Source organism: Malus domestica, chromosome 17 (assembly GCF_042453785.1).
Source record: "Malus domestica chromosome 17, GDT2T_hap1".
Classification (NCBI taxonomy): Eukaryota; Viridiplantae; Streptophyta; class Magnoliopsida; order Rosales; family Rosaceae; genus Malus; species Malus domestica.
The window spans coordinates 30,489,523-30,502,327 of NC_091677.1; the positions used below are offsets into that span (position 1 = coordinate 30,489,523).

The window sequence follows — 12,805 nt, forward strand, 5'->3', positions numbered from 1 at the left end:
TGAAAACGTATCACCCAAATGTAGCTTAGTGTAAATCAGATTTCTCACGTATCAACAAGTTGAAGCAAATAATCAAGGCTTGCATAATTGCCTTCACATATGACCGTTAATCACTCCTGTTGATAATAATGCACACAGGCTTAAGTTTGAAGAAGAGCACTATTTTTTTAATTTTTCCTGGTGCGTGGTGTCTTTTTTTTCTTTGATCTGATTGAAATTTTGGACAAAATTTTCTCTTTTCACCGCACCACAATCGTTGACAATGAATTCGTATCTCCTAGAAAAAAGAGACAAAAAGACATTGTGCTTATATCTAATTAGTTGCAACAAGGACCCACAAAAGCACCATTAAGGAGAACTTTTTGCCCTTTTCTTTTTTGGCATTCCATCACAAGTCCTCCTAAAACCCATTTTCTTTGTTCTGCATAATTTCTTTTGGACAAGAAGTTTGCTTTTTCCAGGATGATTTTGCAAGTTCTTTGCTTGGCTTTCCTTGTATGCAACTCTCTCTCACTTGTCAGTTGTATAAATGAAGAAGGATTGGCTCTACTTTCGTTCAAGGAATCCTTAACGAAAAACCCCGAAAGCTCTCTGAGTACCTGGAACTCATCAGACCAAACCCCATGTTCATGGGTTGGAGTTACATGCAGAGAAGAAAAGGTTGTATCTCTCAGCATTCCAAACAAACAGCTTTCTGGGATTTTCCCTCGTGCTCTTGGGAACCTCTCCGCCCTGCGGCATCTGAATCTCCGGGAGAACAAACTCTCCGGAAGCTTGCCGTCTGAGCTTTTCAATGCAAAAGCTCTCCAGAGCTTGGTGCTGTCGGGAAATTCATTATCTGGTTCTGTTCCAGCTGAGATAGGGAAGCTCAGTTACCTGCAAGCATTAGATCTTTCGCAAAATTCATTCAATGGTTCGATACCTTCATCTATAGTTCAGTGCAAGAGACTAAAGATCCTTGTCCTTGCTCAAAACCAGTTCTCTGGCTCCCTTCCACAAGGTATGGGAACCAGTTTTGTTCATCTTCAAAAGCTCAATATTTCCTTCAATATTCTCAGCGGTTCGATTCCTGAGGAAATGAGCAACTTGTCAAGTTTGAGATCAACCCTTGATATGTCTCATAACTTGTTCAACGGTTCTATTCCGCCATCCCTAGGAAGCTTGCCTGAGACGGTATACATTGATCTCAGTTACAACAATCTCAGTGGACCGATTCCACTGAATGGTGCTCTGATCAATATAGGACCAACGGCTTTCGTAGGCAATCGTTTACTCTGCGGACTGCCATTGAAGATTTCATGCTCTTCAAGCAGTCAAAGCTCAAATTCTCAAAATTCAGGCGGCAGCTCTGGTATGAATGGGAAACACAACAACTCAAGCAGAGGTATTTTTGTGATTACTGTTGCTGCAGGTGTCATGGCTGGAATTTTTATTGCTGGGTTTTTGTTCTCCAACTGGTACAAGAAGGTTTGTACCTGCAAAATACGTGAACGTTTTGCTGGCTGCAAATTTGAACAAAAACTAAAGGTCGGAAATGACCTATTCTGCTTCAAAAGACATGGCATGGATACCGTACCAGAGAATTTGGAGCATTACTATTTTGTGCAAGTGGATCTGCAGGTGAATTTAGATCTTGACAAACTGCTGAAATCATCTGCTTTTCTTCTGGGTAATAGTGGGATCGGGATTGTGTACAGAGTTGTTCTTGAAGACGGAAGAACTGTAGCAGTGAGAAGATTGGGAGATGGAGGTTCCCAAAGGTTCAAGGTATTCCAAAATCAAATTGAAGCAATAGGAAAGATGAGGCATCCAAATATTGTGAATCTTTTAGCATATTGCTGGTCTGTTGATGAGAAACTGCTTATCTATGATTATATCCCAAATGGTGACCTTGCTACTGCAATTCATGGTAATTAGTATTATAGTTTAACTTATGAAGTTTTCGCCGATTTACCCCGGACCTTGTACCCCAATGCCAATTTTCTTCCTAAATTTGACCAATTCCCCTCTTCAACTGCTACAAATGGCCAATTTCATCTGATATTCATCAGATGAAGTGTTTGTAGAAGTTTGAAGCGAGAAATTGGCATGGAATACAAGTTCAAGGCAGAAATCAGCGAAGTACTCTTCAACTTATCATATGTTTTTTCTTCATCTTATTCTTAAGTTTTTTTTTTGTTGACACACTAAAGAATCTGATATGACTTTACTAGGAAAACCTGGAATGGTATCCTTCACACCTCTTTCTTGGCCTGCACGTCTGAAAATCATGAATGGCTTGGCAAAAGGATTGGCTTATATTCATGAATTTAGTCCCAGAAGATATGTGCATGGAAACTTGAGGCCTAGAAACATACTGCTTGGACAAAACATGGAACCCCGTATCTCCGACTTCGGACTAGGCCGCCTTGCTAACTTAACTGAAGAGTCCTTGTCATCATCGTCGTTTCAACTGGAACAAATAATGGCTGAAACACCACCTCAGAATTCTCCATATGTGCAAAGGACATCGAGCTCACTAGCGGCACCCGGACCTTGCTATAAAGCTCCTGAAGCATCAAAAGTAACCAAGCCATCACAGAAATGGGATGTTTACTCATTTGGGGTAGTTATACTGGAGATGATTTCTGCTAAGATGCCATTTATGAGAATTGGTTCTTTGGAAATGGATTTGATACAACAGTTTCAGCTCTGCATTGAGGAAAGGAAGCCACTCTGCGATCTGTTGGACCCGTTCCTAGCTCCTGATGTAGACATGAAAGAGGAGATTGTTGCGGTGCTGAAAATCGCTCTTGCTTGTGTTCATAAAAGCCCTGAAAAGAGACCTTCTATGAGGTTTGTCTGTGATAATTTGGCCAGGTTGGCCTAGTATTGTGGGCTAGTTCAAGGTTAGAAACATAATATTTGTGGTTCTATGGGTTATTGTACATCATAATATCATATATTTGTATTTATTCCCCCATCTTCAGAAGCAAGTCACCAACGACTAACTTATATTGCATCGATTGTCAAAGACTAACATAAGAACTTAGCAGACACGCCTAACTTATATGTGAATGCACATTCAAAGTAACTGGTAGGGCACAAATAGAATAACTAACCACGGTAAACGCCTTAAGCAAAAACTGCATTACTGTTTCGTTTTCCTCAAACATACGTCCACCTGAATGGATGATTTTTTTCCCACTTTGCTTTGGCTTCTTATATAGATTCTGGGTGTGAATGCATCTTAAATCTTAATGGCTATCAACATATGAGATTAAAGTGGCAAGACAGAGAACAAACCAGAAAACGGTTCAAATGACAAGCATCAATTTGCAGCACCTCAAAACATATCTACGGAGGTATACCAACGACAATTGTATAATCATTAGAACACTAGATCTAGGGCCAGATTCAGCAAACACTGAATTACGAAAATAAGAAATTCTTGTAACAATTTGAGAGTTCTATCACTGGTAGTAACAGAGGAAGAAGAAAAAGAAAAACACGAACGAAGAAGAAAAAGAAATTCTCTGTTCCTATAACATACAGATAACACATTCACATGCCAAAATGAGAGCCAAAAAAGACCGGTGAAGTTACCATCAGTCATCTATCAAAATCATTTCTATTAGAGTCTTTTCGAGAGTATAACTATTGTGGATCCAAGATTCCGTTCTGGTGCTCATGGTTGTCTATATGCAACTGAGTCGACGTTTCTGATAAATGTAGTGTTGTATCTTTGGTCATGCTTTGGTACATTGAACCGAGTGGAGGCTGAGATTCGTATATCTGGCCACGCACAAGATTGTTCTCTGGCGGATTACCGGACTTAGGAGATTCCTGGAAGCAATAGCTGACTTTCGTTATTCGGTACATGTACAAGTGGTGCCCCTACACAATGTGTAATTTCTGAGTGGACTGGTCTCTGAACACCTGAGGTGAATTAAAATTTTGAAAAACAAGAAAAACAGAACTGTGGAAACTTCCAATCTCCCTCCAAATTGTTGCAAATCCTGCTCCCCCAACCCTTCTCCCTATCTATAAAATACCCCACCTCTCCTTCTCTCAAATCATCACAATCATTTGCCGGAGGAAAAAAAAACACAGAGAAAACATGAAATAGCTGCAAGTTAACACTGATATGAAAGCGTTCATAAAAGCTGTGGACATGTTCAAGCCAATCAAGCCACAGTTACTTCAAGCACTCGAAGGCGTCTCCCAGTGGCTTACTGTGGGTCGAAACCCTCTCAGATATGGAGGCTGCTCAAAATCTCAAGCAACGGTTTGATTGGACAGGCACCGCCGACGCCCATCATCTCAACAATGAGTTCGCGAAGGCAACGGAAGTTCATAGATACAGAGGATAACAGAGAGGTGAAGGTGAAAGCATGGTAGGACCTTTTGGCAACCAATAAACAATTTTTTTTTTTTTAACAAATAATTACTTTAGTCTAACGTAGATGATAAACAGTGTTTTAGGATGGATTCCACTTTATTTATAATTCGGTCATTGGTTTAGAGACCGGGCTTTGTGGCTTTGGGCTCCGTGTGGCCCTGTTGTTTTGGCTCAGTCGGCCCTGCTTTCCGCTGGCCAGATTTCAATTTGGAAAGGAGGGACTGCGATTGCGTTCAATTGATGGGAGGGGGTGAGGTGGCTGTAGCGAGATAAAGGAGGGGCTGCGTTTAGGGACGGAGTTAGAAATTTATTCTAGAGGACAACCTAAAAAACAACTAAGAAAACCTTACTATAGTATGGCTTATACATAATATGATAATAGTGATGATTTCAAATGGAAGTCCTCCCTGCAACAATCTCTCTGCTTTTCTCCTCATGTTGAGCTTTGGTTTCATTCAAAAGATCAGTGTCCGATTTGAACTATTTTTGTCCTTATTTAATTGCTCATCTTTTGATATGGAACTAGAATGGATGTTTTTTTAGTGGTTGATTTATTATTTAGTTTTGGTTCAATTGTCCACCTTTTCAATGGAAGTACAAGAAATAACATTGAATTAGGAGGTTTGGAAGATATTTGTGCTGTTCTCTCTTTCTTACTTCTGTTTTTGTTCTTTTGGTTGCTCTCCTGCTCTTATTTTCTGTCTTTCTTGCTTTTGTGTTGCTCTTTCATTTTTTCAGTCTCTCTGCAGAGATTGCAAAGATTACATTGTACGTGTCTTTGCCTGTTTTTGGGACATAGATTAGACATGACAAATGCATGATTCTAAAATTGGGCAGTCTTAGTATACAAAGTCCAACAAAAATTAGACAAAAAAAAATTGGAAAGAAGATGAAGAACTGAGCAAATTAAGCATAAAATTTAAGTCTGTGAGCTTAGAAACAGAGGTTTTGGTGAAAAATGCACAATTTGATTAGACCCAGATGAAATTTTGAAGTTCTTTTGGAAATTAAATTTGGGTTTTGTGAATTGATAGGGACTAAAATATTAAAAATATTATTCATTTCACTGAATTATTGTAACCATTGATAAAAATAAAAAATTATCTCTACCATTGATTTTGCGAGAATTAAAAAAAAAACCAAAAATGCAAATGAGAAGTTGCCCCACTTGGGTGGGTTCAAAAAACAATGAAAAAAACATAAAGAGCAACAACATTTCCCACTCAAAATTAATATGAAGTCTACTATTTGAGTTCCTATATGTAGTCCTCATATTTGAGAATTTTACTGAAGTATCCGGCAAGTCCTATGCATTGAGATAATTTAAGGACTACAATTCCGGCCCATTGGAAGTCATTTGTCCCTATATTAAGGGACTATACGGTTGTAGGGACTCCATTTAGGGTTTTCATTGGAGATGCTCTTATAAACCCCACATCAATAAGCAAGTCTTTTCCAAGCCATTAAAAATTCCTAAGGCCATCTTCAACAGAATGAGCTATGTTTAGTCCCGTGCAAATTATAGTTGTGCAAAAAATTATTTTTTAATGAACATTGTCAGGCTATATTTATATATCATCTCTAACTGAATGAGACTATTTTTTAGCCCCCTCAATAATTTATTATTTTTAAGTTTGTTCTTTAACTTTATTGGTTAATTGAATTAAACTACCATATTTATAAATGAGTAACTCTTCATATTTCTTATATTTATGTAATCTTACTAATTTTTCAGAATGTTATGTTTGTTTTGCTTAAAAAAAAATTAATTGTTCGGATAAGAGTTTAAAGAATGCGAAGAATTGAAATAAAATAAGGCAAGATAGTATGGAATGGTGAAAAGAATGTGAGAAATGACTTAGATATTTATAGGGAAAAAAAATAATTTTTTAATAATTTTTTTTAATTTTGTCTTTAAAAAAAATCAAATCTAACAGCTAGCTGACTTCAGCTAGCAGCCTAGCATATGTGTTGCTGACAGCTCGGCCCAGCTTTCGAGCTGGCTGGCTGGCTTGAAATGCGTAGCCTGATAGCCGTGGGCTTGAGTTTGGCCCAGTGGGTTCCCCTTTTCCCTTGTCCTGGATCTCCAATGGAGATGGATTTTCTACATTAATTGATGAAATAAAAAAATTGAGGAATGGGAACATAATCTTTCCTTTTAGATATTGATATAGTAAACACATTTCAATATTTTCTTTCTCATAAATCATTTTGAGATTAAATAATCAAAAGCAATCTTTAATCATAAAATAAAAAAATAAAAAAAATCCTATTTGTCGTTTTGTTTTACAAAATAAAATTTTGTAAAACGTTTTGAAACGGACGCTTACTCTCTGGAAAATAATACTCATAGGCTTTTCGTAAGAGTCTGTTATATAATTTGCAGTCTTACTTATGTACATGATAAGAAAAACTTGTGTGGGACTCACCTTGTCAATGGATTTTCTTGAATATTGTGTTCTTCAATTTCCATAATTATTTCTTTATAAATCAATGGCCAAATACATTTTACACTAATTATTATATCTGATAACTGAAAACTATTTTTCAAAATATAACTAAACTAGCTCCAGGTTTCCAGCACCTCTTTAGTAATAAACTATATTCGAAAGTATCATCTTTCAAATAAGATTTGAATTTATGATTAAGTCGTTACAACCTCTTAATGCCACCTTCTAGATGCCACCTTCTAGCATATCTATCTATGCTAAGGAAATTCCTTTAATAAATCTAAAGGGGGTATTCAATTGAGATTTTGAGGGATTTTAATTCTTTTAATGAATCTAGGAGTATTCAATCAGGATTTTAAGTGATTCTCTAAAATTCAAGGTGTATTCAATTAGAATTTTAAAATAGTTTATTAAAATCCTTAGAAATATGGGTGTATTCAATTAGGATTTTAAAGAAGTTTATAACATTCCAGGTGTATCCAATTAGAAATTGATTTTAAAGAATTTAAGAAAGTTGAGGAATTAGAGGGAATTAGAGAGATTTCGTAATGTATTTTAAGTATGCACAAATCTCACCTCTTCCCATGAGATTTCGAGGGAATTGAATCAAAATTTTATATGGAATCTCTACAAATCAATTAAACTCCATAAAAATCCATGAATTTATAAATCCATTAAGGTTTCTCAAATTCTCAATTGAATACACCTCTCTAAAATAAAAGTACGACAATTGACAAGAGCTAGGGCAACATAAGATGGACCCTTTATATGTACGAACTTGGATGCGGAGGGAGATTTTGAAGTCCTTATTGATTGTTAAACGGTGCTATTTTCATTTATCATTGAATTTCATCATATTTATGAAACAAACTTTGTGACTAAGCTATGGCTGATGCCTTTTTGTAGGAACGTTGGTTGCAGACTCTTCCTAATGTGGGATTATATCAATTTTAGTAGCCTAAGAGAATTTTACGTGTATTTTTATTTTATTTTTATAGAAAAACATAAGGTGGATCAAGAGCAAATTTTGGGTTTGGGTCACAAAAGTTGTGATTGGAGATGTACCTACCATTGATGCTCTTAAGGATGTTTTGGGACAGGGACATGACAGATGCATGATTCTAACATTGGGTAGTCTTAGTATATAAGGTCCAACAAAAATTAGACAAAAATAACATTGAAAAAATTAGACAAAAAAAAATTGGAAGGAAGATGAAGAACTGAACAAATTAAGCAGAAAATAAGTCTCTGAGCTTGGAAACATATGTTTTGGTGAAAAATGCACAATTTGATTAGACCCTGATGAAAAATTTGAAGTTCTTTTGGAAATTGAATTTGGCTTTTGTGAATTGATTGAGTTTTAATTAAACGGCACTCATAAAGCTGAGAAAATGCCAGAATTGGTAAGAAGATGAAGAAGAAATGAGCAAATGGAACAGAAAATGTATGCCTTTTTGCTCAGAAAAACAGAGACTTTGGTGGAAAATGATAAATTTGATTAGACCCAGATGGAAATTTAGAAGCTTTAATTGAAATTTTGATTTTGTTCGCGCAGGAAATCTGGCTGGTGGGCGTTCCTGACTCAAGCATACTACTCCATGAGGAGTTGACACTTTGGCTGATTGTTGGGCTCCTACTTGTCACAATACTGCAAGAGGAGAACAGAATTAGTTCTGAAATGTGCCTTTGTGGGGGCCTTAGGTGTTGAGGCTCGCAATCAAAACCAACTAAGTGATTAGGCGTGCCACTGCCATCTCTGTATGGCAGATGTAGAACAAGTGTATTTTAAGCCGATTACTTACGCCCCAAGTTATTTATAACTTCATGTTTATCAAAGGATTGTTGTAGATGGGTTAAGTCTACGTTAAATTCTTTTCTATGCCTTGAGATCAAGGACTTTTAGTTATCTTGTATGCTCGAGGGGTGAAGGTTCAGATCTGATCAAGTCATCAGTTTAATTCATTCCAATTCTTGATAAAAACCACTAAGTGAACTAGATCTGAGAACTGATGGGGCTTTGAGTCATCAAAGGACTGGAAATAACTTGAATATAAACTAGGGAATATATTATAACACCAAATCTGTTAATTGAAAGACAAAAACAAAGAGAGTCGGACAAGATTTCACCTTGTCGGGCAAGGTTTAAACGTCTTGCGGTCTCTTTTCTTTGCAGTTTACAAAAGGATTCAGTATTAAAGGAGATGACTGGAAAATAGTTTATACACGAGGGATCGATACTACAACATTTAGAGAAAGGTAGCAGAGCTTTTACATAGACAAAAGATGTCTTTCTAAGGAAATCTAAGGCTAAAAGGGTGCAGAGTCTGGACAAAACACGACTTTCTAGGTATTTGTTTGGTTGAGAGTCAAGTTGTATGTTTGTTTGTTTAATTGGTTGAATGCCCTTGTCTCTAGGCCCTCACCCCCCCCCCTTTTATAGATGAGTTAACTTGATTTGTGTTGTTTCTGTTCTTGCCCGAAAGTAATTTGGAAGGTAGGGAACCCTTGGTATTTACATGCCATGCCATCCATAAAGTGTTTTTGAGCCAATAGTTGGTGGATTTCTATCTGTTATCACTTCCTTTGTAAGCACACAATCTTTTCATTTAATGGAGAGTCATCAAGTTGTCCTGAAGTGGACATTTGGGCTCGGTGCTGGGCTTCGGGCAAAGCTCTTCTTATTGAACTCTTTTGGGTTTTCTCTCCTCTAAGCCCAAAATTAAATATTAACCCAAATAGGTTTTAATTAAAACAAAGAGAAATTACCAGAATTTGAAAGAAGACGAATAGCAAAATGATCAAATTAAACAGGAAACCAGTAACTTTAAGCTCAGGAGTTGAATTTGATGAGACCCATATGGAAATTCAAAACCTTTTTCATGAAATTTGATCTGGGTTTTGGTTAACTTGCTTGGAATTCGCTGGGACCTTTGTGCACATGGCTAGGGTAAGGGAAAGAGAACTGACTTTGGTTTTTTTTAAATAAAAAGGGTGAGGAAATAAAATGCATGGAAATAATAAATAAAGCTTAAAAATAAAATTCATGGAAATAATAAATGGAAAACATAAGAACACATGTCTATTTGAATTCATCGTAACCAATCTTACTTAATCCTTTGATATGTTATGAACAAGTTGTTTTCTACTATTGACGATCGATTTTTCCCTAAATTCTTCAGGGGACATGGCATTTGGTCCATCAAAAGTATTTCTATGTGTCAGTTCTCTATATGATATCTAGACGAATTCAAACAAATAAGAACCCTATAAGCGCTATGGAAATCGTTGAAAAATAAAAAACTTCACACAAACCCTATAGCGGATCTTTGCCTTTTTTTTGGGGGGGGGGGGGCGGCTATTCATTGGGCCATCCTTCCAGCCAGGCTGGTCCCACTGGAGAGGAGAGTTTTACATTCTTTTTGTTTCGAAAAGTCTCGACGTCAATCAAGAGAGAAGTAGGTAGTTGACCAGCGAAATAGTCTCTTGACATTTACAAATAGGAATTCATGATATCAATTGCAAGAAACTAAACTCAAGTTAAGTATGATATCTGCTCTAACTTGCATAGCTCAATAAGACCTAGATGATGATCAAGCATTTAAATAAAAATCAAGCTCAATGCAATAAACGGAAGATATTCCATATAAAAGATAAACTTGATAATAATAATGATACAAAGAAATTAAATATTCATCGTAACCCTAGCAAAGAAAGAAAAAAAAAACTAGAAATTTTTGGCTCAATAAGTAGAAGGATTCCCCTTATGAACTCCAACGTAATAAGCAAGTCTTTTCCAAACCATTAAAAATTCCTAACCTAATGGACTTTTAAGTCCTTATCAGAGAGAGAGAGAGAGAGAGAGAGAGAAGCAAATCATGAGCTAGTAATTAAGTTTCTCAAAACTTCTATCTTTTTTCTCCGTCTTGTGAGAGAGCCTCTATGTGTAAGTGCTTTTTCTCACTTCTGTGTGAGTGACCTACTTCACCTCATCCTCCTTCTAGCTGCCAGCCTTAGCTATGGCTAGGGTTGGTGGCAATCCTCTTCTCCTCCTTTTTATTCTTCCTTTTTCTTTGCTTCTTCCACAACTTATGTTTTCCCTTGCCTTTTGGTTCGATCGTTCTTTCCCCCAACCCCTTCTGCATTTGATTTCACTGTCTCCAATCCCTATTTTCATTCCCCCCTTCTTTCCACCTCCACGATTTCCACTAATCCACTCCATATCATTCCAATCGACTCCATCCTTCATTGATCCAACAATTCAGTTCGTCATCCACTTTTTCTCATTATAATTTCTCGCAATTACAACCCGATTTCTCGCGGATCTCTCTGAAGGTGTGTAGAGCTTCGATTCGGGTGTTTAATCCACCTCCTTCCTTTAAGGTGTCTTTGATAGCACCGATGCTAGTGGGTTTCTTCCTATTGGTTTCTTTCGTTGTGTGGTGGCGAACGATGTTGTGCTCCCTGACGGAATTTGGAGTCTTCTTTTCAACCATGTATGTATGGTATGGCTGGATTTCAGAGGTTTGTAGGGGACGTTGGTTTCCGTTAGGTGGAATGTGGCGTCTGACGAAGGCGTCAGTTGGAAGGTGCGAGGTTGTTTCGGTGTTTTGTTGGGCTCAAAAGTCTGTTTTGGGCTTCTCTATGTTTTCCTTTGTTGGTCCATATTTTGGATCCTATATTCATTAGTAAATTCTGTTGAATTTGGTCTAGTCAAGTGTGTTTTATGTGAATCGCTACATTTGAGGATATCATTATGTGCATGCCGTCAATTTCGTCTTTTTTTTTGTGAAAATTATGCGTGCATGTCGCGTTTGATGCATTCAATCCTATAGCAAAGCGCGGATACATTTTCTAGTATTAGCTAAATCAAAGGGTGAGAAAGTGGATAAACTTCACAATGAGTTAATAATAAGGAAAACTAATGAAAAAGGCTTGAAAACTTTGAGTTTTAATGATAAGGACAAAATAAAGGGTAAAGTGAATAGTACCAAGTTTGACTTTTTAGTGTAAAAATATGGTTTTTCGTTAAAGTGAACAGTACCGTGAGCTTTTCGTTAAAACTCCCTTAATAATAATGTAGTTTAAATTTGTCTTTAGCTAGAATTGAATTAAAGACTTTTCATTCATAAGTGAACATGAATACCATTATAGACTAAATGAAAAGAAGAACACCACTAAACCATAACACTAAGTCTTTTGAGTCCATTTATTTTAGTGAAGTCTTGTGACCCCAAAGTGAGGTTTAGCTTTCTAATAACTAGTCTCTTACCACACACTTGTGTGACAAGTTGTTCTTTGATATCTTATTCTTTATTATTTATTTATGTTTAGTTATAATTTTTTTTAATTTAAATTGTTTTATTTTAGAATTTTAATTAAAAAGAGGTATTTTGGGATATTGTAAGTTTTATTATTTTAAAGTGCTCACTTCATATATATAGATAAAACTTTTCGCCCAATTTCGGATTTTCTTGTTTCAAAGGCTTTGAGTCTAACTTGTTTTGATGAAGTCTTTAATCTTGTGACCCTAAAATAGAGTTCTAGCATTCTAATAGTAAGAACATTTATCATAATAGCAAAGGCTATATATTTTGTGTGTGAGAGAAATATATTTTTTATTTTATTGTATATAAGTACCGATATATTTTTAACGGGTTGGAAGTTACAGAAAGTGTGAGAGAAAAATGTGGAAGAGAGAGGGAAGTGGATTGAAAAACAAGGAAAAGGATCCGGCGACGGATCCTTTTATTTGGAATGATCGTGACCGTTTATTTTATATCATACGGTTAGTTTTCATTAGATACTATTTATATTTAATTTTAAATTTTAAATTTTAAATAATATTTAACCGCACAATGTATGATGAACAGATACGATCATAACAAATAACAAAGTATTTATTCGGAAAAGGCGATCCTTTTCCGAAAAACAAAGTTAATCTTGAGAAAGAAAAGTATTCCGGGTCCTTTTCCGA

At 36.2% G+C, this 12,805-nt stretch overlaps 1 protein-coding gene and 1 long non-coding RNA gene across 2 annotated transcripts; one reads left to right on the plus strand and one right to left on the minus strand.

The window, feature by feature from the left end:
* The first annotated feature begins 462 nt into the window (after positions 1–462).
* LOC103405760 (receptor protein kinase-like protein ZAR1) lies at positions 463–2,962 on the plus strand. Its single transcript, XM_008344783.4, has 2 exons — positions 463–1,909; positions 2,214–2,962. The coding sequence occupies exons 1-2, from the start codon at positions 463–465 to the stop codon at positions 2,867–2,869; spliced, it is 2,103 nt and encodes a 700-aa protein (XP_008343005.3). The 3' UTR covers positions 2,870–2,962.
* On the minus strand, positions 1,338–4,441 carry LOC139193758 (uncharacterized). Its single transcript, XR_011578225.1, has 3 exons — positions 3,586–4,441; positions 1,577–2,813; positions 1,338–1,475 (listed from the first exon to the last, which is right to left on the minus strand). It is a non-coding gene; the product is annotated as an uncharacterized lncRNA (long non-coding RNA).
* Between the last annotated feature and the right edge of the window lie 8,364 nt (positions 4,442–12,805).

What these genes read in the sequence shown, in the direction of transcription:
- LOC103405760 (XM_008344783.4), top strand. Translation starts at nt 463, where the DNA reads ATGATTTTGCAAGTTCTTTGCTTGGCTTTCCTTGTATGCAACTCTCTC. An exon ending in CCTTGCTACTGCAATTCATG is followed by an intron (nt 1,910 to 2,213) that starts GTAATTAGTATT and finishes TGACTTTACTAG; the next exon opens with GAAAACCTGGAATGGTATCC.